Genomic DNA, 25090 nt, shown 5'->3' with positions numbered 1-25090 from the left:
TATATATTTATAAATATATAAGATATTATGTATTACATAGATACGTATGGCACTGTGCCATAAACTTCAGTATCTTTCTTCCTTTCAAAATATCTGGGGGGGGGTGCCTCGGTGGCTCAGTCAGTTAAGTGTCTGACTCTTGATTTTGGCACAGGTCATGATCTCATGGTTCATGAGATAAGCCCCACGTCAAGGCCTGCATTGGCAACTCAGAACCTGCTTGGGATTCTCTCTCTGCCCCTCCCTGACTCATGCTGCCTCTGTTTCTCTCAAAATAAATAAATAAAAATAAACTTTAAAGTATTTGGGATTTAGGGGTGACTGGGTGGCTCATTCGGTTAAACGTCCAACTTCAGCTCAGGTCATGATCTCGCAGTTCGTGGGTTCGAGCCCTGCATCAGGCTCTGTGCTGACAACTCAGAGCCTGGAAGCCTGTTTCAGATTTTGTGTTTCCCTCTCTCTCTGCCCCTCTCCCGCTCACGCTCTGTCTCTCTCTCTCTCTCTCTCAAAAATAAAATAAACACTAAAAAAACTAATAAAATAAAAAATAAAATATCCTTCAGAAACCTTTTCCACATTTATCAGTTGTTTCACTGATGGATATGTAGGATTGACTCCTATTCTTGGTATTGATTCCCAAGATGAACATTCTTATATATATCATTTGTGAAGCCGTGAAAGAAATTTTCTGGCTTATACCTCTTAAACTTATAACATTGTGTGTCAACTATACTTCAATTAAAAATGAAAGAATTTTCTGTCTTATTTACCCGAAGTAGAATTCCTGAATCAGAGGGTATATTCATTCTAAATTTCATTAAGTCCTATGAAAATCTCTCAAAGTGGGTTGTACATGTGATTTCCTGTTGTTCCACTTGATATTATGCAAATTTCTCATTTTTACGCATGCAATGGGTGTAAACTAGTGTCTTATTGTAGTATGTTTTTTCACCAACTAATGAGGTCAAGCATCATTTCAAGTTCTTTTCAGACTTAAGTTTCCCTTTTTAAAATTTCTTTTCCCTTTATCCTTTAAAAAATCTTATTGTCTCAGGGGCGCCTGGGTGGCGCAGTCGGTTAAGCGTCTGACTTCAGCCAGGTCACGATCTCGCACTCCGTGAGTTCGAGCCCCGCGTCAGGCTCTGGGCTGATGGCTCAGAGCCTGGAGCCTGTTTCCGATTCTGTGTCTCCCTCTCTCTCTGCCCCTCCCCCGTTCATGCTCTGTCTCTCTCTGTCCCCAAAAAAATAAATAAAACGTTGAAGAAAAAAAATTAAAAAAAAATCTTATTGTCTCTCGACTTTTTGATTTTTGCTTATCTGCAATAATTATTTGAATAATCTGAATATTAATCCTTCTCAGGTAAACTGCTGGAAGTAGCTTCTACCTGTCTTTTATCTTGCCTATGCTGTCCTCTAGTTCTGAGATAGAAATATTTGTCAACTTTCATCTTTATTTTGTACTTTTAAAGCCTTGTTTAAGAAATTCAAACTAATAGTATGGTCATAAATATATTTTTACCTAGATTTATTACATTTTCTCAATTAAAATACTTTAACCTCTTAGATCCATATAAAGTTTATTCTTATATGGCATGAGATCAGGATTTTCTTTATATAGTGACCCAATTTTCCCAATAACATTTTCTAAGTAATAGGACTTGCTCCTACCTCCTAGTGATTTTAACACCTCCCCTACTACAACCAAGTTCTCTTAATCAAACTCAACATGGCCAAAAATAAATAATCCAGTTAAGAATTAGCAGAAGACATGAACAGACATTTCTCCAAATAAGACATACAAATAGCTAAGACACATGAAAAGATGGTCAACATGACTCATCATCTGGGAAATACAAGTCAAAACTGCAATGAGATACTATGTCCCATCTGTCAGAATGGCTAAAATTAACAACTCAGGAAACAATAAAAGTTGGCAAGGATGGAGAGAAAAGGGAACCCTCTTACAATGTTGGTGGGAACATGACCTGGTACAGCTACTCTAGAAAATAGTGTGAGGGTTCCTCAGAAAATTAAAGATAGAACTACCCTATAACTCAGCAATTGCACTGCTAGGTATTTATCCAAAGGATACAAAACTACTGATCCAAAGGAGCACATACACCCCAATGTTTATAGCAGCACTATGAACAATAGCCAAATTATGGAAAGAGCCCAAATGTCCATTGACTTATGAATGGATAAAGAAGATGTGCAATATTACACAACTATCAAAAGAATAAAATCTTGCCATTTGCAAAGATGTGGATGGAGCTAGAGTGTATTATGCTAAGCAAAATAAGTCAGTCACAGAAAGAAAAATACTATGATTTCACTCACATGTGGAATTTAAGAAAAACTGATGAACATAGGGGAAGGGAAGGAAAAATAAAATAAGATAAAAACAGAGAGGGAGGCAAACCATAAAAGACTCTTAAATATAGAGAACAAACTGATGAAGGTTGCTGGAGGGGAGGTGGATGAGGATAAGGGCTAAATGGGCAATGGGCATTAAGGAGGCCACTTGTTGGGATGAGTAGTGGGTAACAACATGTAAGTGATGAATCACTAAATTCTACTCCTGAAACCAATACTACAGTATATGTTAACTAACTTGAATTTAAATAAAAAATCTTGGAATTAAAAAAAAGAGACCAAGTTCTCATATAAAAGGATCTGACCCTGGATTCTATTCTCTTCTACTCTATCTGGTAGTCTACAAATTTGTTCCCACATTATTCAAATAGGTTATTCTGTTCTTATCTATTCTTATTAGTGTGTAAGAAGCATAAGATTTACTTCTTATGAGTCTGAGGGATTAAGAGGGCCCAAACATTGTTTTTCAAGATTTTACTGTTTAAATATCTATTTATATGAAATTCTCACAACTAGTAAATACCTATTGCAACACAAAATAAGTAAAAATTTAATGAAGGAAAGAAAAAAATTCCTAAGGAAATTGGTATTTGTTTCACCCATTTCACAATGTCAAATTCCATTTTATTAGACCATCTAATCTATAATATCTAATTTTAAGAGAGAAATTACAAAAATGTAAGGTACACTAGCTCTATATCCACATTGCATTATAGCTATGAAAATCTCTACCTATAATCTTCCATTAAACTGTCTACTCTATGTTAGAGACATAATCTGTAATACCATGAGATATCTATAAACCATAAATACAGACGCATTCCTTCTTTGTGGATATCTGAGAGAGACCACAAAGTATGTAAGATTTTTTATATTTACTCTTACAAATCAATAGAAAAGCGAACCTCATTCATTTCTTTAACAGTTTGAATTTTCATTTCAATTTCTTAAGAAGTTTCTCTGTACTCTTCTGAAGGAGAGTTATTATCATACCCAGGATGATACCATGACCTACATTCTAGTTAAATCATAAACTATAAAAAAGCAAACATGGTATTTAAGAAAACAAAACAGTGACATCAAGGCCCACAGCATTATAAGGCTCCTTCCCCACAACAGCTTAACAAGAACAACAAAGGAAACTTACTTAAGAAATCAATAATTTTCAATGTGGTCACTTTTATTTTGTCATAAAGTGAATTCTTGAAAAACACTACAAAAAGCAAGCAAATAAGGTATCCTACGTACTGAATATGGAGGAGTATCATTTTTTAAACTTTATGATGAAACTTTGCAAAGTGAATAGTGCAATAAAATCCAATATGCTTCCACCCCGATCCAACAGCACTTTTTATTTTTTCTTTATGATTTAATGTAATGTCTAGTAGTCAATCACATATATAGGAGCATTCACTCTTAATACATCAGTTTGTACCTCCAAATAATTAGTAACATTATCTTGCAAAATCACACCATTATCAAAACAAAAAATTACTAATAACTCTGTTAATATAATATTTATGACCAAATAAGTGTAAAAAAACAGAAAACACAGATTATATTTCCATTTCTTTATGACCACTAATAAAGATTTTCAAAGCAACTATAAGGAGAGCACAAGAAGTGATAGTGCATGCAACTATAGTACAGCCTAATATTCATTATAGACTGGCAAAAAGTATCCACAGATTGTCAAGAATAACAAAAGATTCAAAGTTTAAAGTAATTTTATTGAATGTTGAATCCAAAGCTATTCCTAAAGTTCTCATTTCCCCCTATATTCCTACCAGTGTCAGGGACGGGAAGGCTGGGGATAATTGGCTTCAGAAATTTAAACTCATTGGTCCCCGAGTCTCCCGTCAGACACACCTCATACTGGTAGCTCTGCGACAAGGTCCCCGTGCCGCTGACGTCCACCAGGTGGCCCGGAAAGTGGCCCTCGGGCGCCGAGCAGCGACCCGCAGACGCCGCCCGGCTCCGCCTGCACAGCCGCACCGCCACGAACACCAGCACCGAGAACAGGAAGAGCGACGACACGGACGCCAAGGCGACGACCAAGTAGACGGTGAGCGGGTCGGCCCGCGCCTCGGCCGCCGCCACCTCCGGGAGCGGCAGGTAGGGCTGCGAGAAGCCGTCCACCAGCAGCACGTGCAGCGTGACGCTGGCCGAGCGCGGCGGCTCGCCATTGTCCCTGACCAGCACCACCAGCCTGTGCTTGACGGCGTCGCGCTCGCTCAGCAGCCGGGCCGTGCGCACCTCGCCGTTGTGCGCCCACACGCCGAACAGCCCGGGCTCCGTGGCCTTGAGCAGCTGGTACGACAGCCAGGCGTTCTGGCCCGAGTCGCCGTCCACCGCCACCACCTTGGTCACCAGGTAGCCCGCCTCGGCCGCCCTGGGCACCAGCTCGGTGCAGGGCGCAGAGCCGTTCTGCGGCGGGTACAGCACGAAGGGCGCGTTGTCGTTGTCGTCCAGCACCAGCACGCGCACCCGCGCCTGGCTGCTGAGCGCGGGCGAGCCGCGGTCGGCCGCGCGCACGCCGAACTCGAACGCCTGCAGCGCCTCGTAATCCAGGGACCTGAGCGCGAACAGCTGCCCGTTGTCCGCGTTGATGGACACCAGGGAGGCCAGGGGCAGCTGCGGGTCCGCGGGCGGCAGCAGCGAGTAGGTGACCTGGGCGTTGGCGCCCGAGTCCCTGTCCGTGGCGCTCACGCTGCCGATGTGCAGGGCGGGGCTGTTGTTTTCGCGGACGCGCAGGGTGTAGGTGGTTTGGCTGAAGGCGGGGGCGTTGTCGTTGACGTCGGAGACCGTCACGGTTATGTTGTGCTGCGTTTTCAGCCTGGGGGTCCCCAAGTCGGTGACGGTGATGGTGATGTTGTACTCAGATCTTGTCTCTCTGTCCAGTGCTTTTTCCGAAACTAGAGTGAAAAAGTTCTTGAAGGTTGGTTTCAGAAAAAAAGGGAGCTCGTCTTGAATAGAGCAAACCATCCTCCCATTGTCCCCAGCGTCTTGGTCTCGGACGCTGAAAAGAGCAACCAGAGTCTCTGAGGCGTTCTCTGGAACTGTCTTTGTAAATGATGAGATGGTCACTTCTGGTGTATTATCATTTATATCTACTACTTTAACCAGAAGACTGCATTCTGCTGAAAGACCCCCACCATCTGTTGCCTGAATATTTATAGTGTAGAACTGTATTACTTCAAAATCCAGGCATGATCTCAAGTGAACCTCCCCAGATATTGGATTGATTTCAAATGTTTTACGAATATCTTCTGATGCATGCAAAAATGTGTATGATATTTTCCCATAATTTCCTGAATCCATATCCTTAGCAGAAATGGTGATAATCCAGGAGCCAGCAGGTGTGTCCTCCAGGACATGTACTTCATAGAGCCTCTGAGCAAACTCAGGGGCATTGTCATTGATGTCCAAGACCTTGATGAGAACCAAAGTTGTTCCAGTCCTGGGTGGAGATCCACCATCCAGTGCTATGAGTGTTAATGTGAGCTCAGGCTCCTCCTCATGATCTAATGCTCTGTCCAGGACCAGTTCTGGGTATATCTTTCCATCACCACTGTCTCGAATTTTAATGTAGAAATGAGAATTAGGGCTAAGTGTGTAGTTTTGGAGACTGTTGGTTCCTACATCCAAATCTTGGGCACTCTCCATTAGGAATGTGGTTCCACTACTGGTACTTTCTGATATTTTAATAAGTATTTCCTTGTCCAGAAACATAGGGGAGTGATCATTTATGTCTTTGACATGCAGCTCACCCCGAAAAAACTCTAAAGGATTTTCCAATACCATCTGAAAGTGTAGCACACACGGCTCGGTGAAGCCACAGAGCTCTTCTCGGTCCACTTTCTCATTTAGGAGCAAATCCCCCGTCAGTAAATCAAGTTGTAAGTGCTTTTCATTATCATCAGACACTACCCGGGCCTCCCGTGAGGACAGCTCCTCCACCCCAAGCCCTAGATCCCTTGCAAGATTTGCCACAAAAGAACCAACTTCTGTTTCCTCTGCCACTGAATATCGCACCGATTCAGGACCCGCCTGAGATAATCCCAGCAAAACAAAGAGAATCAGGACTTGCCTTTTCTGCAGAGCGAGCACCCCTTTGATCTCCATGGCTCCTTCCAGCAACCTCTTTTGTAGAAAAATTTAAGTTCAGCCCTAATTTTGGAAGCTGAAGCTGAATTTTAAAAAATAAGATCCCCCCCCCCCCAGAGAGTATATAGTCCTCCAGCAGCTTTAGTAGATGAAGCTCCTTTACTCCCTCTCTTCTCAGTGGCTTGGATGTTCTCTGTTCCCTGAATAATGGAGCCCACAGTGTTGTCCATGCACTGATTTCATCTTATCCTACAGCGCCACCATGTGTTTCCATGAATTTTTAAAAAATTTTTGTTTTCTTTCAACAAATTAATTCATGAATACCTCTGGAGTATTTTAAAGCAAATCCCAGACATCATATATCTTCACCTCTAAATACTTCACCAAGTATCTCTAATAGATAAAGGCTTTAAAATATAAATACGATACCACTATTAAAACCAGCAAATTTAGCAATAATTCCTTGATATACTTTATACTCAGTCTGTGTTTGGTATTCCTCATTTTTCTCCAAAATGTTTTTTACTGTTGGTTTGTTTGAATCACGATCCAAACAAAGTCTATACAGGGCATTTAATTAGTGCTGTTTTGAATGCTGACAAGAAGACTCTATTAAAATGTCTTGAACTGAAGGGAGGTTGGGAAGAAAGATGTCCTGAATTGAAGAAATAATATTTTATTTAGGCCATTTCTTGAGAATTTCAAATATACTATCTCCTTTACTCTTGTAAATACTTTTGAATTCAGTTAACTATAGTTAGTAATGTCATTACCTTTTTCTCACATATTTTAAAAATATACATGTGGGGCACCTGGGTGACTCAGTCAGTTAAGCCTCCAGCTCTTGATTTCAGCTCAGGTCATGATCTCACCGTTTGCAGGATCCAGCCTCCACATCGGGCTCTGCACTGACAGTGTAGAGCCTTCTCACGATTCTTCCTCTCCTTCTCTCTCTGCCCCTCCCCTGCCTGTGCTCTGTTTCTCTTTCTCAAAATAAATAAATAAACATTTTAAAAAATTTAATTTACATGTAAGAATGTGGAATAAATAAAATAGATTTAGTCCTTGTCTTTATGGAGTTCACTGGCTGAAAATTTGGCAGACACATTATTAAAATATTTCACAATGTATTCATAGGTAAAGAGTAATAGAGAAATACCTAGAAGGGCCATCTTGTACCTAGGAGGCAGCATAGCATATGAACATGGATTCTGGAACCAAAATATTTACATTTGAATCCTACTTCTACCATTCAATATCTTCAGTCTTAGACAAGTAATGTACCTCTGTTTCCTTACCCGTAAAATAGGGGTGATAATGGTATTTACCTCCTAGGATTATTATAGTAGGAATCAAATGAATTAATATTTACAAAATTGCTAGTAAGTGCTAGTTAAGTACCTACTAAAAAATAAAGTCTAGCCCAGATTTTTGAACATCAGTGAAAGCTTTCCTAAGGTAGTAAACTATAAGTTGTGATCTGAAGGAGCTAGCCAGGAGAAGGAGTGTTTCCGGCAGACCTTTTGAAGAACAGAAAGAAGTTAAATATGCCCTGAACTTTAAACCATAGAAGGGGATAATTTAAAAATGAGACTGGGGGGAGCACTGGGTATTGTATGTAAGCGATGAATCATGGGAATCTACCCCCCAACCCCCACAAACCAAGAGCACACTGTATACACTGTTTGTTAGCTTGATAATAAATTATATTTAAAATATAAAGGAAACTGATACTAAATGTTTTTGTTCCCCCAAATTCACATGTTTAAACCTAATCCCCAGTATGATGTTATTTGGAGAGGTAAGGCCATTGGGAGGTGATTTGGTCATTAGGTTGGAGCTCTCATGGGTGGGATTAGTGACCTTATAAAAGAGATCCTAGAGAGCTCCCTTGTGAGGACACAGCAAGAAGAGAACCACTAGGAAGTTGACTCACCAGACATAGAATCTGCTTACACCCTGACCTTGGACTTCCCAGCCTCCATAACTGTGAGAAATAAATGTTTGTTGTTTAAAAAAAAAAGGGAGGGGCGCCTGGGTGGCGCAGTCGGTTAAGCGTCCGACATCAGCCAGGTCACGATCTCGCGGTCCGTGAGTTCGAGCCCCGCGTCGGGCTCTGGGCTGATGGCTCAGAGCCTGGAGCCTGTTTCCGATTCTGTGTCTCCCTCTCTCTCTGCCCCTCCCCCGTTCATGCTCTGTCTCTCTCTGTCCCAAAAATAAATAAACGTTGAAAAAAAAAAAGTAATGCTGGTGTGGATGGAGAGAAGAGGGATGCTTAGAAAGATACTTAGGATCTGGTCACTGATAGGTTGCATGTGGAGAAAAAAAAGGAAAGAATCAAGGATGATTAACACACTTCTGGACTTGGCAACTGGATGGTTAGTTGTGTCATTCCCTAAGACAGAGAACACTGAAGAACAAAAAAGACTGAAGTAGAAAAAGCTGAAGTCAATTTTGTACATGCTGATACTAACATGAATGCCTTTGGGAGATATGTGTAAGTGTTCGCACATGCATGTCCCTATGTGGAGCTGTATGTAATTATATATAGAATATAAACTGGGGTAGATATGGACTTTGGGTTTCACCAGCATGTATATGGTGGTTGAAACCATGAGAATTCTAAGATAATCAAGCAAAAGTATGTCAGGTAACAACAGAAGAGGCAAAAGTCTGAAAAAAACACCTTCATTAGAGGAGAGGGGAAATAAAGTATCTTTTAAAAGACAAAGACAGCTCAGAGTTGAGAATCATGAAACCAAAAGCAAATAGCATTTCAAGGATATGAGGAAGATCAATGGTAGCAAATTCTTCAGTAAACTCAAGAAATGAATGTTGAAATGATTCCTTGGATTAAGAAGATGGTCATTGTGGAGGATTCTAATAGATGTCTGCCAAAACCTGTTCCCTTTATAGAACAGGCAACCTGTTCCCCATACCCAGGCACATTGGCTATTCATAGTTGCCAGTCCCAGTCTCCCTTGTAGTTAGGCATGGCCAATTGAATTAAGTTCTCACTAACATTGTGAATAGAATTTTTGTTTGCCACTCCTAGGTCTAGAATAGAAGACATCTGGATGTGTTTCCTCCCTCCCAGCCAACTAGAACCTAGATGTGGCAGTGACTCAGCTACAGTCATGCAGATTATGACATTGCAGTAGGAAATGTAGGAGCAATTACTTGGAACAAAGGACTGTAATGAGCAAAGCTGCCTCATATACCTAGTCATTTACACTTGAACTGTTTTAAGGAGATACACACTTTTACAAGCCACTATGTAATTGTACTGCTTTGTTCAGCAGTATAACCTTATCTAACTTGTACAGAAATCTTCAATCACTTTTACAGTAGCGGTTTAGAATGGTCACAATGAAAATCAGATTGCACTTGGTTGAAAAGAGAGAAGGATAAGGAAGTAAAGATGACAATCCTTTCAAATTTAGCTCCAAAGAAAAAAAATTGATAGTCTCTGGAGGAGTTTTGAGACTCAGTAGGGTTTTTTTTTAAACCTAGGGAAATTTGAACTTATTTAAAATGCTGATTTGTGGGGCGCCTGGGTGGCGCAGTCGGTTAAGCGTCCGACTTCAGCCAGGTCACGATCTCGCGGTCCGTGAGTTCGAGCCCCGCGTCGGGCTCTGGGCTGATGGCTCGGAGCCTGGAGCCTGTTTCCGATTCTGTGTCTCCCTCTCTCTCTGCCCCTCCCCCGTTCATGCTCTGTCTCTCTCTGTCCCAAAAATAAATAAACGTTGAAAAAAAAAATTAAAAAAAAAAAAACAATGAGATCACGACTTGAGCTAAAGTCAGACACTTAACCAACTGAGCCACCCAGGTACCCCAAGAGAGGAGGTAATCTTAATACTTTACTTTATAATTTTTTTTATGAATCTTTGTTCTCTATGTAAAGCAGCTTTCATTTAGGGGAGGAAAGAACTTGCTCCTAGTTCCACTTCTAAAAATAGGAAATTAGAATTTAATTAGCCTGCAGAAGAAACTTCTGTTCCCTCCATTTGTCTTGAATTGAAAGCATTATGAATCAGTTCATGCAGTTCAGAAGAACTGGTAGTGAAATTGTAGCTTTCAGAAAGTGTGAACATTATTTTGGATATGCTAGAGCAAGAGATTCTGCTTCCCGACATTAACTAATACCTAGCCCTGCTAATTGATAAGATAAAGTTTTTAAATTTATTAAAGAGGCAGTTTCTGGCACTGATTCTAGAGGTACTAGAGGTAACAGAACAATCATTTTCCTCACCCTCACCCATTTCATCCTTTCTGTGCCTACTCTCTCTCTCACACACACACTTCCTTTCCTCAATAGCCTCACTCATTTTGTTTCTCTACACTTTCCTTCCACAATGTATAGACTTTGGGCTTATTGATGAGATTCACTGGCAAACTCTTGCCCCAACAATGAAAGCTTTCTCTTCTGTAATGTAGTCACATTACTAAAGCCAAGAGTGGTTTGTTGGTACCTGTGCTGCATTAGACAAAACTTTCTCTTACAATGTGTTCGAAAAAAAAAAATGTTTTGAATTAGAACCTTAAAGGATTATTTTTGATATTTCCAATGCTCTCCAAATACTTACATATATTTCTGAGAAAAGTGGTTTTCACACTTTGGATTACAGTCCATTATTAGTAGGGTCATGAAATCACTTTAGTGGATCATAACCATGCTTGAAAATTGAGAATGGAATAATATGGGCAATTTCAGACTTCATAAAAAATCTAATAATTATTTACAAAACATTTCTTTCTATTATGTTTGTATATTACATAATATATACAACATAACTTTTCTGTTGGCTGTCATTTTACGTTTAGAAATTAGTACCCAGGAGCACTGGCTGGCTCAGTCGGTAAAGTGTGCAACTCTTCATCTTGAGTCATGAGTTCAAGCCCCACGTTAGGTGTAGAGAGGACTTAAAAATGAATTAAAAAAAAAGAAATTGGTGCCCAGTGTGTGTGTGTGTGTGATTCTGGGAGGATACAGAAAGCAAAAATTATAAATATTAGCACACAGTCCACTTTATGCTATACAAATAATTATTCAGATGGATTCAAGTGGATTGTATCATAGCTTTGCAATATCAACAAGAAATCTGGAAAATTATAACTTCATATTCCAAGACTCTCTGGGTAGCCACAATATTGATATGCTTTCACAATCACTCTCCAAGATGCATGAAGAAGAGATGCTAAAAATTTGGCTCTGGCCCTTTCTAACAAGGTGATTACACTTACAATTCTATTAAGGACATGATTTTTCAGATGTATTTTAAGCAGCAATAAACATTTTTAAATGTTAATATAAATGCAGTGAATTTAAGGAAACAAAAATTACATTTCTGAATAGTAACCATTACTACACCGCAAGAAAAAAAATGCAAGAAAGAATGAAGAAATACTTGCACACTTGAAATACTCTGAAAATGGTCTGCTTTATTTTACCATAAGCATAATTGTGGGTGAAAGTTCAAAATTCAACTGGAGAGAGGGTCATGGACAAAAAGTGATTTGGTTATAACCTAAGGACGCAAACTCATTACACATTAAGACGCCTTGGATTACAAAATAAATTACCATCTCATTACAATCACGAAGATAAACATTCTCTTAAAAGTAAAAATGGGTAGAATTTGTGACAGTATAAATGTACACTGAATACAATTTAAAATACACACAAACTTGGGGCGCCTGGGTGGCGCAGTCGGTTAAGCGTCCGACTTCAGCCAGGTCACGATCTCGCGGTCCGGAGTTGGAGCCCCGCGTCAGGCTCTGGGCTGATGGCTCAGAGCCTGGAGTCTGTTTCCGATTCTGTGTCTCCCTCTCTCTCTGCCCCTCCCCCGTTCATGCTCTGTCTCTCTCTGTCCCAAAAATAAATAAACGTTGAAATAAAATACACACAAACTAGGGGAAATAGCATTGATTTGGAAGGGACAACACAAAGTGTCATATGTGGAATATAAAAGCTACTTATGTCACTATATATTGAACCCAAAGCTATTGCGGAAGGTAGGATTTTCTTCCGTTTCTTTCCCAGAGCACTGGGGTGGGAGGTTCGGGATAATCGGCTTCAAGAACTTGAATTCATTGGTTCCAGATCCTCCCCGCAGACACACCTCGTACTGGTAGCTCTGCGACAGCGTCCCCGTGCCGCTGACGTCCACCAGGTGGCCCGGAAAGTGGCCCTCGGGCCCCGAGCAGCGACCCGCAGACGCCGCCCGGCTCCGCCTGCACAGCCGCACCGCCACGAACACCAGCACCGAGAACAGGAAGAGCGACGACACGGACGCCAAGGCGACGACCAAGTAGACGGTGAGCGGGTCGGCCCGCGCCTCGGCCGCCGCCACCTCCGGGAGCGGCAGGTAGGGCTGCGAGAAGCCGTCCACCAGCAGCACGTGCAGCGTGACGCTGGCCGAGCGCGGCGGCTCGCCATTGTCCCTGACCAGCACCACCAGCCTGTGCTTGACGGCGTCGCGCTCGCTCAGCAGCCGGGCCGTGCGCACCTCGCCGTTGTGCGCCCACACGCCGAACAGCCCGGGCTCCGTGGCCTTGAGCAGCTGGTACGACAGCCAGGCGTTCTGGCCCGAGTCGCCGTCCACCGCCACCACCTTGGTCACCAGGTAGCCCGCCTCGGCCGCCCTGGGCACCAGCTCGGTGCAGGGCGCAGAGCCGTTCTGCGGCGGGTACAGCACGAAGGGCGCGTTGTCGTTGTCGTCCAGCACCAGCACGCGCACCCGCGCCTGGCTGCTGAGCGCGGGCGAGCCGCGGTCGGCCGCGCGCACGCCGAACTCGAACGCCTGCAGCGCCTCGTAATCCAGGGACCTGAGCGCGAACAGCTGCCCGTTGTCCGCGTTGATGGACACCAGGGAGGCCAGGGGCAGCTGCGGGTCCGCGGGCGGCAGCAGCGAGTAGGTGACCTGGGCGTTGGCGCCCGAGTCCCTATCCGTGGCGCTCACGCTGCCGATGTGCAGGGCGGGGCTGTTGTTCTCGCGGACGCGCAGGGTGTAGGTGGTTTGGCTGAAGGCGGGGGCGTTGTCGTTGACGTCGGAGACCGTCACGGTTATGTTGTGCTGCGTTTTCAGCCTGGGGGTCCCTAAGTCGGTGACGGTGATGGTGATGTTGTACTCGGCCTGGCTCTCTCTATCCAGCATTTTCTCCGTTTCCAAAGTGTAATAATTCTCAACTGAAGATTTTAGCATGAAAGGGAGGTCTTCTGGGATAGAACAAATCATCCTCCCATTGTCCCCAGAGTCTCTGTCTCGGATGCTAAAAACCATAACCACAGTCTCAGGCGAATTTTCTGGGATTGGACTGGTAATTGACGATATGGCTATTTCAGGAGCATTGTCATTCACATCCATCACCTGAATTCTGACTGTTGATTTTCCAAAGAGACCTCCCCCATCTGTAGCTTGAATGATTACTGAATATGATTCAATTGTTTCAAAATCCATGGATGCTGTTAAACTGACTTCTCCAGACTTTTGATTAATTTCAAATGTCTTGCGAATATCTTCTGAGGCATGGGAGAAAGAATATGATATTTCTCCATTTTTTCCTGAGTCTAAATCCCAAGCTGAGACGGTGACAATGAGTGAGCCTAATATGCTATTCTCTGGAATCTTCACCTCATAAAATGGTTGCTCAAACTCGGGGGAGTTGTCATTAATGTCCACAACCACCACCCGGACAGTTGCAGTCCCAGACCTAGGTGGAGACCCACCATCCAGAGCAGTAAGGATGAAACTGAGCTCCGACTGCTCTTCATAATCCAGTGCCTTGTCCAGAACCAACTCTGGGTATTTCCTATTGTCCGGATTGACTCGTATTTTAATGTGGAAATGAGAGTTGGGGCTTATCATGTAGTTCTTCAGAGCATTGATTCCTACATCTAAATCCTTCGCACTTTCTAGTAAGAACACAGCACCAACAGGACTATTCTCTGGGATTTCTAGGAGCATTTCTTTTTCTAAGAATATGGGAGAGTGGTCATTTATGTCCGTGACCTGGAGCTCAATGCGTAAAAACTGCAAAGGGTTTTTCATTAATACCTGGAAATGCAGCACACAAGGCTCAGTGGAGCCACAGAGCTCCTCCCGGTCTAGCGATTCGCTTAAGAGCAAATCCCCGGTGTTTTTGTCCAGCTGCAAACGGTTTTTGTTATCATTAGAGACCACCTGAGCCCCCCTTGAGAACAGCTCACCCACTTCTACTCCCAGGTCCTTTGCCAAGTTGCCTACAAAGCTCCCACTCTGCATTTCCTCTGCCACAGAAAAGCGCCCAGACTCGGAACCCGCCTGAGATATTCCTAGCAAAACAAAGAGAAGCAGGACTTGCCTTATCTGCAGAGTGTCTGCTCTTCCGTTCTCCATAGCTCCTTTCCTGAAAGCTTCCTGCAGAATCGCTTCAGCTACCCTTCGCAGTTCTGGGAAATGTGCCTCTGATAATGTCCGTCGAATCTTCGGAGGCCTAAGGATTTTAACCCCGTTGAATAGCTTGTAGTTCGCCCTTTGAAGGTGTGTTCTTTTTGTCTTCCCAACGCTCTGTGCGCACTGGGTAACAGGGTCCAGAACATCATCCAATTCAGTTTCTTTTCCCCCGGCGCGATGTTATCCTGCAGCGCCACCATGCGTCTCCACAGGTTTTCAGTTAGATGAAAGCTACCTAAATTCCACTAATATAAATGTCCCTTTAGAAACAAATGTTGTTTTACTCATTGTGTGTAGTGATTAAAAATATATTCTATCTTCCATAAGAATTGTTTTCTACTCTTTACAGTTTCTGATGTTGTTAGTATTGTTTTAAAAACAAGATGTGATTCCTGGCCCCCAGAAGTTTGTAGTATTTCTGAGAGGACTGAAAACCTGAAAGAAGATTGCATCATTACTTGGCCTTCTTTCGGTTGTAATGCAAAGGGAAAGTATACATGAGTCACTTTGAGAGTCTTCTCAGAGGATATGAAATTGGATAAACTGTAAGATGGAACACAAATAGTTATTATAGTACAAGAAGGCATCTCTGTAGATTTCCTTAACAGCAGTGAACTGTGAACTGGGAGAAAATGAAGTAAAATATTGGGGTGGAACGCATTATGTAAAGTCATAATTTAGTTCCAGCTTCTCATAATTTACCAAAGTATTTAATAAGTACACAAACATGCTAGTTTTGTTTAAAGCAGGCTTACTCCTAAAGCCACCTTCCCTTAGGTTCACAAGATTTATTCCACCTACAACTATGGTCACCTGCTTTCATTTTCCGCCCCACAAGAGATTCCCATTCCCAGTAATAGAGCAAAACTTAGTTTTACTCTGATTAGACTAATTAAGATCGTATACCTGCTATTGAAGCAATCATTATTTCATGAGGCAGAGAATTATAACGTGGAGATTTTAGTCTCAGAATCTGAAGACCCATCTTTGGCCTTGCTTTAACTGTCTGGGACCACCTCGGAAGCTTTGGGTGGTCTGAGTCCTAGCCAAAGTGAAAGGTTGCTACATAAGGAGGGAAATTGTTTGGAATAGATGCTATAAATTCAATGATCTCAAAAATGCTCTCAAAAATGGATTAAGGAGGGATCTAAAAAATTTGCATCTAAAAATGTTAAGTTCAAATTACATTTAAAAAATGTAAGATTGGGGCGCCTGGGTGGCACAGTCGGTTAAGCATCCGACTTCAGCCAGGTCACGATCTCGCGGTCTGTGAGTTCGAGCCCCGTGTCAGGCTCTGGGCGGATGGCTCGGAGCCTGGAGCCTGTTTCCGATTCTGTGTCTCCCTCTCTCTCTGCCCCTCCCCCGTTCATGCTCTGTCTCTCTCTGTCCCAAAAATAAATAAAAACGTTGAAAAAAAATTAAAAAAAAATGTAAGATAGATACGTTATTGAAAAATTGACCACTACAAGGGTAGAAATAGAAAAGTAGGTGGGTTGACTACTCTTAGTTATTCTCCCTCCTTTAAAAATACTCACTAAGGGGCTCCTGGGTGGCTCAGTCAGTTGAGCATCCTATTTCTGTGAGTTTGAGCCTCAAATCTCTGCTGTCGGTGCAGAGCCTGCTTCAGATCCTGTCCCCCCCTCTGCCCCATCCCCAATTGTACTCTCTTTCAAAAATAAATAAACATAAAACCCATAAAATACTAACTAAAATGACAGAAAAGAGGAAAAGTGGTATGAACACATAAAGACTAAGAATGCACAAGTGAACACCCAAAATTTTGATGACAGCCGAAAGAAGAGCAATTGAGTTAGCAGTTCTAAGAAACATGTAAAGTGCCTGCATTGGAAATGTTCATACAAAACTAGTGGGTTTGTCCTACAGTATTCCATTTAGGTACAAGATTTAGAGGAACCATGTGTAAGAAAGCTGAAGTCAGTTGAGAACTAAAAAGGAAAGTTGGATAGTCCAACCATTTCATCAGCCTATATAGACAGGAAAGTATCTCAGAAGCAGAGAATGGGAAGTTACTTCTTTGGAGAAATTAAATGGGATGACCCCTAGTTTCGGAGACCTTAGGCAAAGCTGAGTAAAAGTTGAAGCATGAAACTAAAAATAGGGAGGTGAAGCAAAACTTTGCATCCTGAATGATGAAATTTCCAGATCACCCTTATCATGCAATACTCTCCAATTGTAGAACACTGGGTATATACCTGATCTCCTGTCTAACTTTCCTTCACACAGCAGATATTGTAGAATTCTAACCTGGAGAATATGAAAAGCTTAGATAAAGATTTACACATAATGGGGCGCCTAGCTGGCTCAGTCAGTAAAGCATACAACTCTTGGTCTCTGGGTTGTGAGTTCAAGTCCCACATGAGATGTGGAGATTACTTAAAAATTAAAAAAATCTTATAAAAAACCATTTACACATACTAATATTCGGAAGGGTCTCCCAAGATAATAGTCTTATCCTAGCATGGTTACATTAGAGTGAAGTCCTACCATCAACAGGCCTCACGCACTCACAAAGAGCTGACAGGATGGTATCTCTTCGTCCTTCCATCCAAACTTCCTTCCTTCCTTCCTTCCTTCCTTCCTTCCTTCCTTCCTTCCTTCCTTCCTCTGTCTCTCTGTCTGTCTCTCTCTTTCTCTCTTTCACTGATGCTGGGATGGGCTCAGTCCCACAACCGTGAGATCATGACCTAAGCCGAAATTGAGAGTCAGAGGCTAAGCCATCTGAGTGACACAGGAGCCCCTCTCATCACTCTTAAATATGAGAGCATCATCCTTCTTTAAAGTTTATTTATTTATTTTGAGATAGAAAGAGCACAAATGGGGTAGGGACAAAGAGAGAGGGGAGAAAGAGAATCCCAAGCAGGTTCCACACTGTCAGCACAGAGCCTGATGGGGGGCTTGAACTCATGAACCATGTGAGATCATGACCTGAGCCAAAATCAAGAAGAGTTCGATGATTAACCTACTGAGCCACCCAGGCGCCCCTGAGAATATCATTCTTAATAATGAAAAGATAGCCCAGGACCACAAGAAATTTGAAGAAATACCTATGACATGACATAGCAAGGTCAAACCACCATCTCCAAAAACAAAAACAAAAACAAGAGGAAATAGACATAATAGAGAAAACAGAAGAAAGTCTTTAAAAATGTCTAATATCCCCAGAGTAGTAAAATCTCATAAGAGCTAACACTTACTGAAAATTTGCTCTGTGATATCCATTGTTCTAAGTGACACATATGCTTTTATTCATTTAATATTAACAGTAACTTCATGAAGTATGTGTTCTTACTATAAGATTGAGAATAGATTATGGCTTAAGTCCCCCTTACTAACTATATAACCTTGGATAAGTTCTTAACTTCCCTGTAACTCACTCTCATTTTAATAATGGATGTAACGGTTTCTACTGCATAATGCATTTTGTGTATAATGTATTTTAAAAGAATAAATTAATTATAGATGAGAGAAGATAATACATTTACATATCTACAAAAGGATCCTATGCAAAACACTCAGAGAACCAAAAGAGCTATTAAAAATATAGTCAGCCAAAAAGAAAAACTTAAATATAAAGGTTGGATTATAAAATAAATTGTCCAAAAAAGTAGAGCAACAGACAGAGAAAATAAGGAAAAAATTTAGTGTCTTAGTGTGTCAATCTAGAAGATCCAATATTTAACTAACGAAATTCTGGATAAAGTGAGAATGTAGAAAATTCAAGGGAGAACTTATTATCAAAAGCATAACAAGAAAATTTCTCAGAACTGGAAGTGAGAGTTTAAATGTTAATAGAGTACACCCCTGTGACCAGATAAATAGATAAGTGATAATAGAGTATTTTCAGAATATGAAGAAAAAGTTTCCGATTCTTCCAGAATGAAAAACTAGGGGTGACATTAAAAGAGATCAGAATTAGAAGGGACTCAGTATTCTGAACAGGAACTCTAATTGCAATCAGTAAAAAGAACACTGCTTTCAAAATGTGAGGGAAAATTATTTTCAACTTAGAATTTTACACCCAAAGTACCACTCAAAAGAAAAACAAGAGTGCTTTACTAAGCAAATTGTCAAAAACTTTCACCTCCTCTGAATCATTTTTATGAAACTAGTGAGAGATGTGTGTTAGTTAAGTAAGGAATACACTAATAAAAAAGAATATATTGGATCTTGTAAAAGGGGACCAACACAAGAAAGTAATAAAGGAAAAAGTTCTAGGGTGACAGCCATTAGAAAAACCAATGTTGGAAAAAATTAACAAAACTAAAAGGCAACCTAAGTGATGGGAGAAGATATTTGCAAATGACATATCTGATAAAGGGTTAGTATCCAAAATATATAAAGAACTTATACAACTCAACCCCCCCAAAAAAAGTTTAAAAAGGGGCAGAAGACTGAATAGACATTTTTCCAAAGAAGACATTCAGATGGACAACAGACACCTGAAAAGAAGCTCACCATCATTCATCATTGAGGAAACATAAATCAAAAGTACTGTGAAATATCACCTCATACCAGCCAGAATGGCTAAAATTAACAAGACAAACAACAGGTGTTGGTGAAGACACAGGGAAAAGAGAACCATCTTACACTGTTGGTGGGAATGTACACTGGTGCAGACACTCTAGAAAACAGTGTGGAAGTTTCTAAAAAAGTTAAAAATAGAACCACCTTATGATCCAGCAATTGCACTACTGGGTATTTATCCAATGAATACACAAATACTAATTTGAAGGGATACATGCACTCTCATATTTATGGCAGCATTATCAACAATAGCTTAATTATGGAAAGAGCCCAAGTGTCCACTGACTGATGAATGGATAAAGTAAGATGTATGTGTGTATGTATATATGGAATGGAATATTACTCAGCCATAAAAAGAGTGGAATCTTGTCACTTGCAAACACATGGATGGAGCTAAAGAGTATTACGCTAAGTGAAATAAGTCAGAGAAAGACAAATACCATATGATTTCACTTGTAAGTGGAATTTAAGAAAACAAACGATCATAGGAGAAAAAAACCAAAAAACAAACTCTTAACTATAGAGAACAAACCAATGGTTACCAGAGGGGAGATGGGTGGGGGATGGGTGAAATAAATGATGAGGATTAAGAAGGGCACTTGTACCAATGAGCACTGGGTGTTGGATGGAAACACTGAATCACTAAATTTTACATCTGAAACTAATATTTACTCTGTATGTTAACTAACCAGAATTTAAATAAAAACTAAAAATTAAAAAAAAGAACAACCAATGTTAATGAATCAGAGATACAAAAGGTTCTGGGTGAAAGATCTAAAATAAATTAATAGGTATCTGGCATTTTTTAATATTTAAGAGAATTATTGTTATTGAAATGAGACTTAATGTGAAAAATCAATAATAGTAAATAGAAAATGATGCAAGTAAAAACAAGGATCAACTCTAGGAATTAAGTTTTTCAAGAAAAGAAATGTAATCATTACACTAATGTGTATTTTGAAGTAATTTTTGCAATATACCTAAAAACTACTAGTTTAACCTAAAAAAATGACAGCTCTATTGGGAGAACAGGAGAAAGGGCACATGCAATGTTGTATGTGTATTAGTTGGAAAGTAAGGAAGTGAAATCGTCTTTTGTCATATGAAGGAGTGATTAAAGTATAAAACTGTTAAGATATAGTGCCATACATATTACTTCAAAAGATGATCAATTCTAGAGAAACGACTCCATAAGAGGGGCCAGACATTGAAGAATTTATTGTTTTTCTTTGTGATTTTTAGTTCATCGTGATTTAAAAATTTCATAACAACTAAAATATATTTATAAAATGAAATGAAAAGTGAGTACCTTTCCAACAGTCCACAAATATTCTTCACAAATTTTCAAAATGCTTTTATTTATTTTCATGCAGGTTATTACATTTTGTTGCCATTAAGAGACACGACCTATTTTTTAACATATGTCAGCAAAAGTGAACACTAGAAAATAGTAAGAGTAGTGTATTTAAAGGAAACGGAATAATAATATGACTACAAGATATGACTGTAGTCCCATATCACTCACAAAATGATCTCTCTCATTTTCTCATGAGCAGAGTAAGAGAGAAATATCTTTAAAATGCTAGATGACATGATTTTTTTTCACATGATTAAACAGAATGTTAGAGAAGATCAGAAGTGGAGGGATGTCTGCTGACATGAAGGAAGTACAAGGTGATGAGGACAGAGATTAGTCTATGAAATATACTAAAAGGAAAAGACAAATTTCGATTTTCTAGGTAAGAATAACTACATCCTTGTACATTTTGAAATGATTAAACCTTAAACTATTATTTACAAATGGGTGCTAATTAAAGCTACCTATTGATTAAATGCAAAAAAGGATGAAATGACATTGTAAATCATAGATATATAGTACTTAAAATTAGGCTTAAAATAACTAGGAATTTTAAAACTAAACTGATATTGATATGATTGTACACCACTTAAAAGTGCGTGAAAATATAAAAAAGAATTTTTACTCTAAGTTAAATCCAAAGCTATTTCGAAAGGTGGGATTTTCTTCGCTATGCCCCCCAGAGTCCTGTGCCTGGATATTGGGGATAATGGGCTTGAGGAACTTGAACTCACTGGTCCCCGAGCCTCCCCGCAGACACACCTCATACTGGTAGCTCTGCGACAGCGTCCCCGCGCCGCTGACGTCCACCAGGTGGCCCGGAAAGTGGCCCTCGGGCGCCGAGCAGCGACCCGCAGACGCCGCCCGGCTCCGCCTGCACAGCCGCACCGCCACGAACACCAGCACCGAGAACAGGAAGAGCGACGACACGGACGCCAAGGCGACGACCAAGTAGACGGTGAGCGGGTCGGCCCGCGCCTCGGCCGCCGCCACCTCCGGGAGCGGCAGGTAGGGCTGCGAGAAGCCGTCCACCAGCAGCACGTGCAGCGTGACGCTGGCCGAGCGCGGCGGCTCGCCATTGTCCCTGACCAGCACCACCAGCCTGTGCTTGACGGCGTCGCGCTCGCTCAGCAGCCGGGCCGTGCGCACCTCGCCGTTGTGCGCCCACACGCCGAACAGCCCGGGCTCCGTGGCCTTGAGCAGCTGGTACGACAGCCAGGCGTTCTGGCCCGAGTCGCCGTCCACCGCCACCACCTTGGTCACCAGGTAGCCCGCCTCGGCCGCCCTGGGCACCAGCTCGGTGCAGGGCGCAGAGCCGTTCTGCGGCGGGTACAGCACGAAGGGCGCGTTGTCGTTGTCGTCCAGCACCAGCACGCGCACCCGCGCCTGGCTGCTGAGCGCGGGCGAGCCGCGGTCGGCCGCGCGCACGCCGAACTCGAACGCCTGCAGCGCCTCGTAATCCAGGGACCTGAGCGCGAACAGCTGCCCGTTGTCCGCGTTGATGGACACCAGGGAGGCCAGGGGCAGCTGCGGGTCCGCGGGCGGCAGCAGCGAGTAGGTGACCTGGGCGTTGGCGCCCGAGTCCCTGTCCGTGGCGCTCACGCTGCCGATGTGCAGGGCGGGGCTGTTGTTTTCGCGGACGCGCAGGGTGTAGGTGGTTTGGCTGAAGGCGGGGGCGTTGTCGTTGACGTCGGAGACCGTCACGGTTATGTTGTGCTGCGTTTTCAGCCTGGGGGTCCCTAAGTCGGTGACGGTGATGGTGATATTGTACTCGGCTTGACTTTCCCTGTCCAGCCCTCCTTCTGTCATGAGGATGTAAAAATTTTCCACAGAGGGTTTCAGAAGGAATGGCAGATTATCTTGAATGTAGCAGTGCATTTTTCCATTTTCTCCAGAGTCTCTGTCTTTAATTCTAAAAACAGCCAGTACCGTCTCAGGAGAGTTCTCAGCGACATGGTTGGAAAGTGATGACATGATCAGTTCTGGGGGATTGTCATTGATATCTAATACTTCCACCAAGACGGTACATGTTGCAGTAAGACCCCCTCCATCCATTGCCTGTATATTTATTTTGTAAGACTTTACTAGCTCATAATCAAGCAACACTATGAGGACAATTTCTCCAGAAAAAGGATTGATTTGAAAGGTTTCTCGAATATCTTCAGAAGCATCAAAAAATGAATAGGATATGTCTGCATTGACTCCAGAATCTATATCTCCTGCAGAGACTTTTGCAATAAGGGACCCTACTGGGCTGTTTTCTGGGGCCTGGGTCTCATACATTGTCTGAGAAAACTGGGGAGCATTATCATTGATGTCCAGGATCACAATTCGTATTGTGGTGGTCCCAGACCTGGGTGGAGACCCACCATCCAGTGCCGTGAGTGTTAAACTGAGTTCGTGCTGCTTCTCCCGGTCCAGTGCCTTATCCAATACTAGTTCTGGATATATCATGCCTTCATCACTGTCACTAATTTTAATATGGAAAAAAGGGTTCGGGTTGATGATGTAGCTTTGTATACCGTTAAGTCCTCCATCTGAATCCTCTGCTCTTTCTAGTCGAAATGCTGTCCCTTCAGCTGTATTTTCTAATATTTTTAAGACTGTCTCTTTGTCCCGAAACATTGGTGAATGATCATTTATGTCCCTGACCCTCAGCTCAGCCCGGTAAATCTGAAAGGGGTTCTCCATTAAAATTTGGAAATACAGCAAACAGGGCTCTGTGAGGCCACACAGCTTTTCCCGGTCCAGTTTCTCATTTGTGAGCAAATCTCCAGAATGAGGATCCAGGAGCAAGTGTTGTTTGTTATCAGAGACCACCCGGGCTCCCCTTGAAACCAATTCCTGGTCCCCTAGCCCCAGATCCTTTGCCAGATTAACCACAAATGATCCTCTCTCTGTTTCCTCTGTCACAGAATATTGTCCAAACCCAGAACCTGCTAAGGATACTCCCCCAAACATAAAGAGAAATAGGACTTGCCTTTGTCTTGGGCAGCACAACATTCCAGCCTCCATTGCTTTTTCAGAACACGTCTTTTGTCAATGTTGGTCACAATCACAGCTCCCAGCATACAGAACCAGCAGTTGCAACCCCCAGACCTATGCCATTTGTAGCAGGAGTCTGGGTTTTTTTCCTTTTCCCATCTTGGGCCAGTACAGGTTTTCTCCCAGCTCATCTGCCTTGATCCTTTTTGTTAATGCCTTCCGCAGCATTCTCAGTTCATGGTCGATTTTTTTTTTTTTTTTGTCTTTTTAGCCTGCAGCGCCACCGCGTGGCCTCCAACAGACTCAAATGGCTCTACCCAATTTGTGTGTGTATTTTCAATTTTTTTCTTTAGTGGCTCATTTAAGTATTTCATTTTTCTTTTCTTTTGTTTGGTAGAAAGTAATGTTGAGATAGAATACTGCTCACATTGTTGAGATTTTTCACTGATTCATGGGAAAAGTTAAAAATTCAAAACTTGGAAAATGTTTCTAGCAGTTAACTCTGTCCACCTCAATGTGCTACATTTAGTTCTGTAGTAGGCCTTTCACTCCTGAAACTACTCCCATGCAATGTCATGAACCAAAGTGGAAAACAGTGGTGACCTCTGGGACCAAAATAACAGATTTTACTTTTCCAAAAACATTGACCAAACTGAAAAAAGAAACTTGTTTCACACATTCTTCAACAATTTCCTTAAAATCTAATCATATTGCCTAAATATAATCATCCAGAGGGAAGGGTTTAGGCTTTCCCTCCTCTGTGCTCCCATAGAAACTTGTATAATTGCTCTGTACATATTACTGCTTCCTGTTTCATGCCAATTTGTCCCTTATTCAAGTCACCCTGTCCCTATGTAAGGATGGAAGGATGCCTTAATCATCTTAAATTCACAAATCAGACACTCAATGCTTGCTATATTAAGGAATGGATAAATAAGCTCTACTTACTAGGATATGAAATGACCTTCTGTGCCTTAAATCCATACCATTTGAAAATTGTATTCTTTCACTTAACTCATTCTTATCAACTTGTTTCTTTTTTTCATATGTCTTTGTTTTTCTTATATTAGCTTTATTTTTTTTTTAATTTTTTTTTTCAACGTTTATTTTATTTTTGGGACAGAGAGAGACAGAGCATGAACGAGGGAGGAGCAGAGAGAGAGGGAGACACAGAATCGGGAACAGGCTCCAGGCTCCGAGCCATCAGCCCAGAGCCTGACGCGGGGCTCGAACTCCCGGACTGCGAGATCGTGACCTGGCTGAAGTCGGACGCTTAACCGACTGCGCC

The 25090-nt window shown here is 41.9% G+C and overlaps 3 protein-coding genes across 4 annotated transcripts; all 3 read right to left on the bottom strand.

Moving 5' to 3' along the window:
• Positions 1 to 4101: 4101 nt before the first annotated feature.
• LOC124527549 (protocadherin beta-14) lies at positions 4102 to 8465 on the bottom strand. Of its 2 annotated transcripts, XM_047100658.1 has the most exons (3): positions 8439 to 8465; positions 6850 to 6858; positions 4102 to 6468 (listed from the first exon to the last, which is right to left on the bottom strand). In XM_047100658.1, exons 1-3 carry the CDS (start codon positions 8463 to 8465, stop codon positions 4102 to 4104), a joined length of 2403 nt encoding a protein of 800 aa, XP_046956614.1. The 2 variants fall into 2 exon arrangements, with proteins under 2 accessions (XP_046956614.1, XP_046956684.1); XM_047100728.1 differs by lacking the exons at positions 6850 to 6858; positions 8439 to 8465 and having other exon boundaries at positions 4102 to 6498.
• A 3999-nt stretch (positions 8466 to 12464) lies between these two features.
• LOC124527456 (protocadherin beta-12) lies at positions 12465 to 14858 on the bottom strand. Its single transcript, XM_047100529.1, has one exon. The coding sequence runs from the start codon at positions 14856 to 14858 to the stop codon at positions 12465 to 12467; it is 2394 nt and encodes a 797-aa protein (XP_046956485.1).
• Positions 14859 to 21438: 6580 nt separating this feature from the next.
• Positions 21439 to 23832, bottom strand: LOC124527317 (protocadherin beta-10-like). Its single transcript, XM_047100517.1, has one exon. It carries the CDS (start codon positions 23830 to 23832, stop codon positions 21439 to 21441), a length of 2394 nt encoding a protein of 797 aa, XP_046956473.1.
• Between the last annotated feature and the right edge of the window lie 1258 nt (positions 23833 to 25090).

Source organism: Lynx rufus, unplaced genomic scaffold (genome assembly GCF_022079265.1).
Source record: "Lynx rufus isolate CCGP_SWC_20201006 ecotype Redwood Valley unplaced genomic scaffold, mLynRuf1.p SCAF_1, whole genome shotgun sequence".
Taxonomy (NCBI): domain Eukaryota; kingdom Metazoa; phylum Chordata; class Mammalia; order Carnivora; family Felidae; genus Lynx; species Lynx rufus.
Note: the sequence above shows the minus strand (reverse complement) of the source record. Positions and strands in the feature narration are given on the sequence as shown.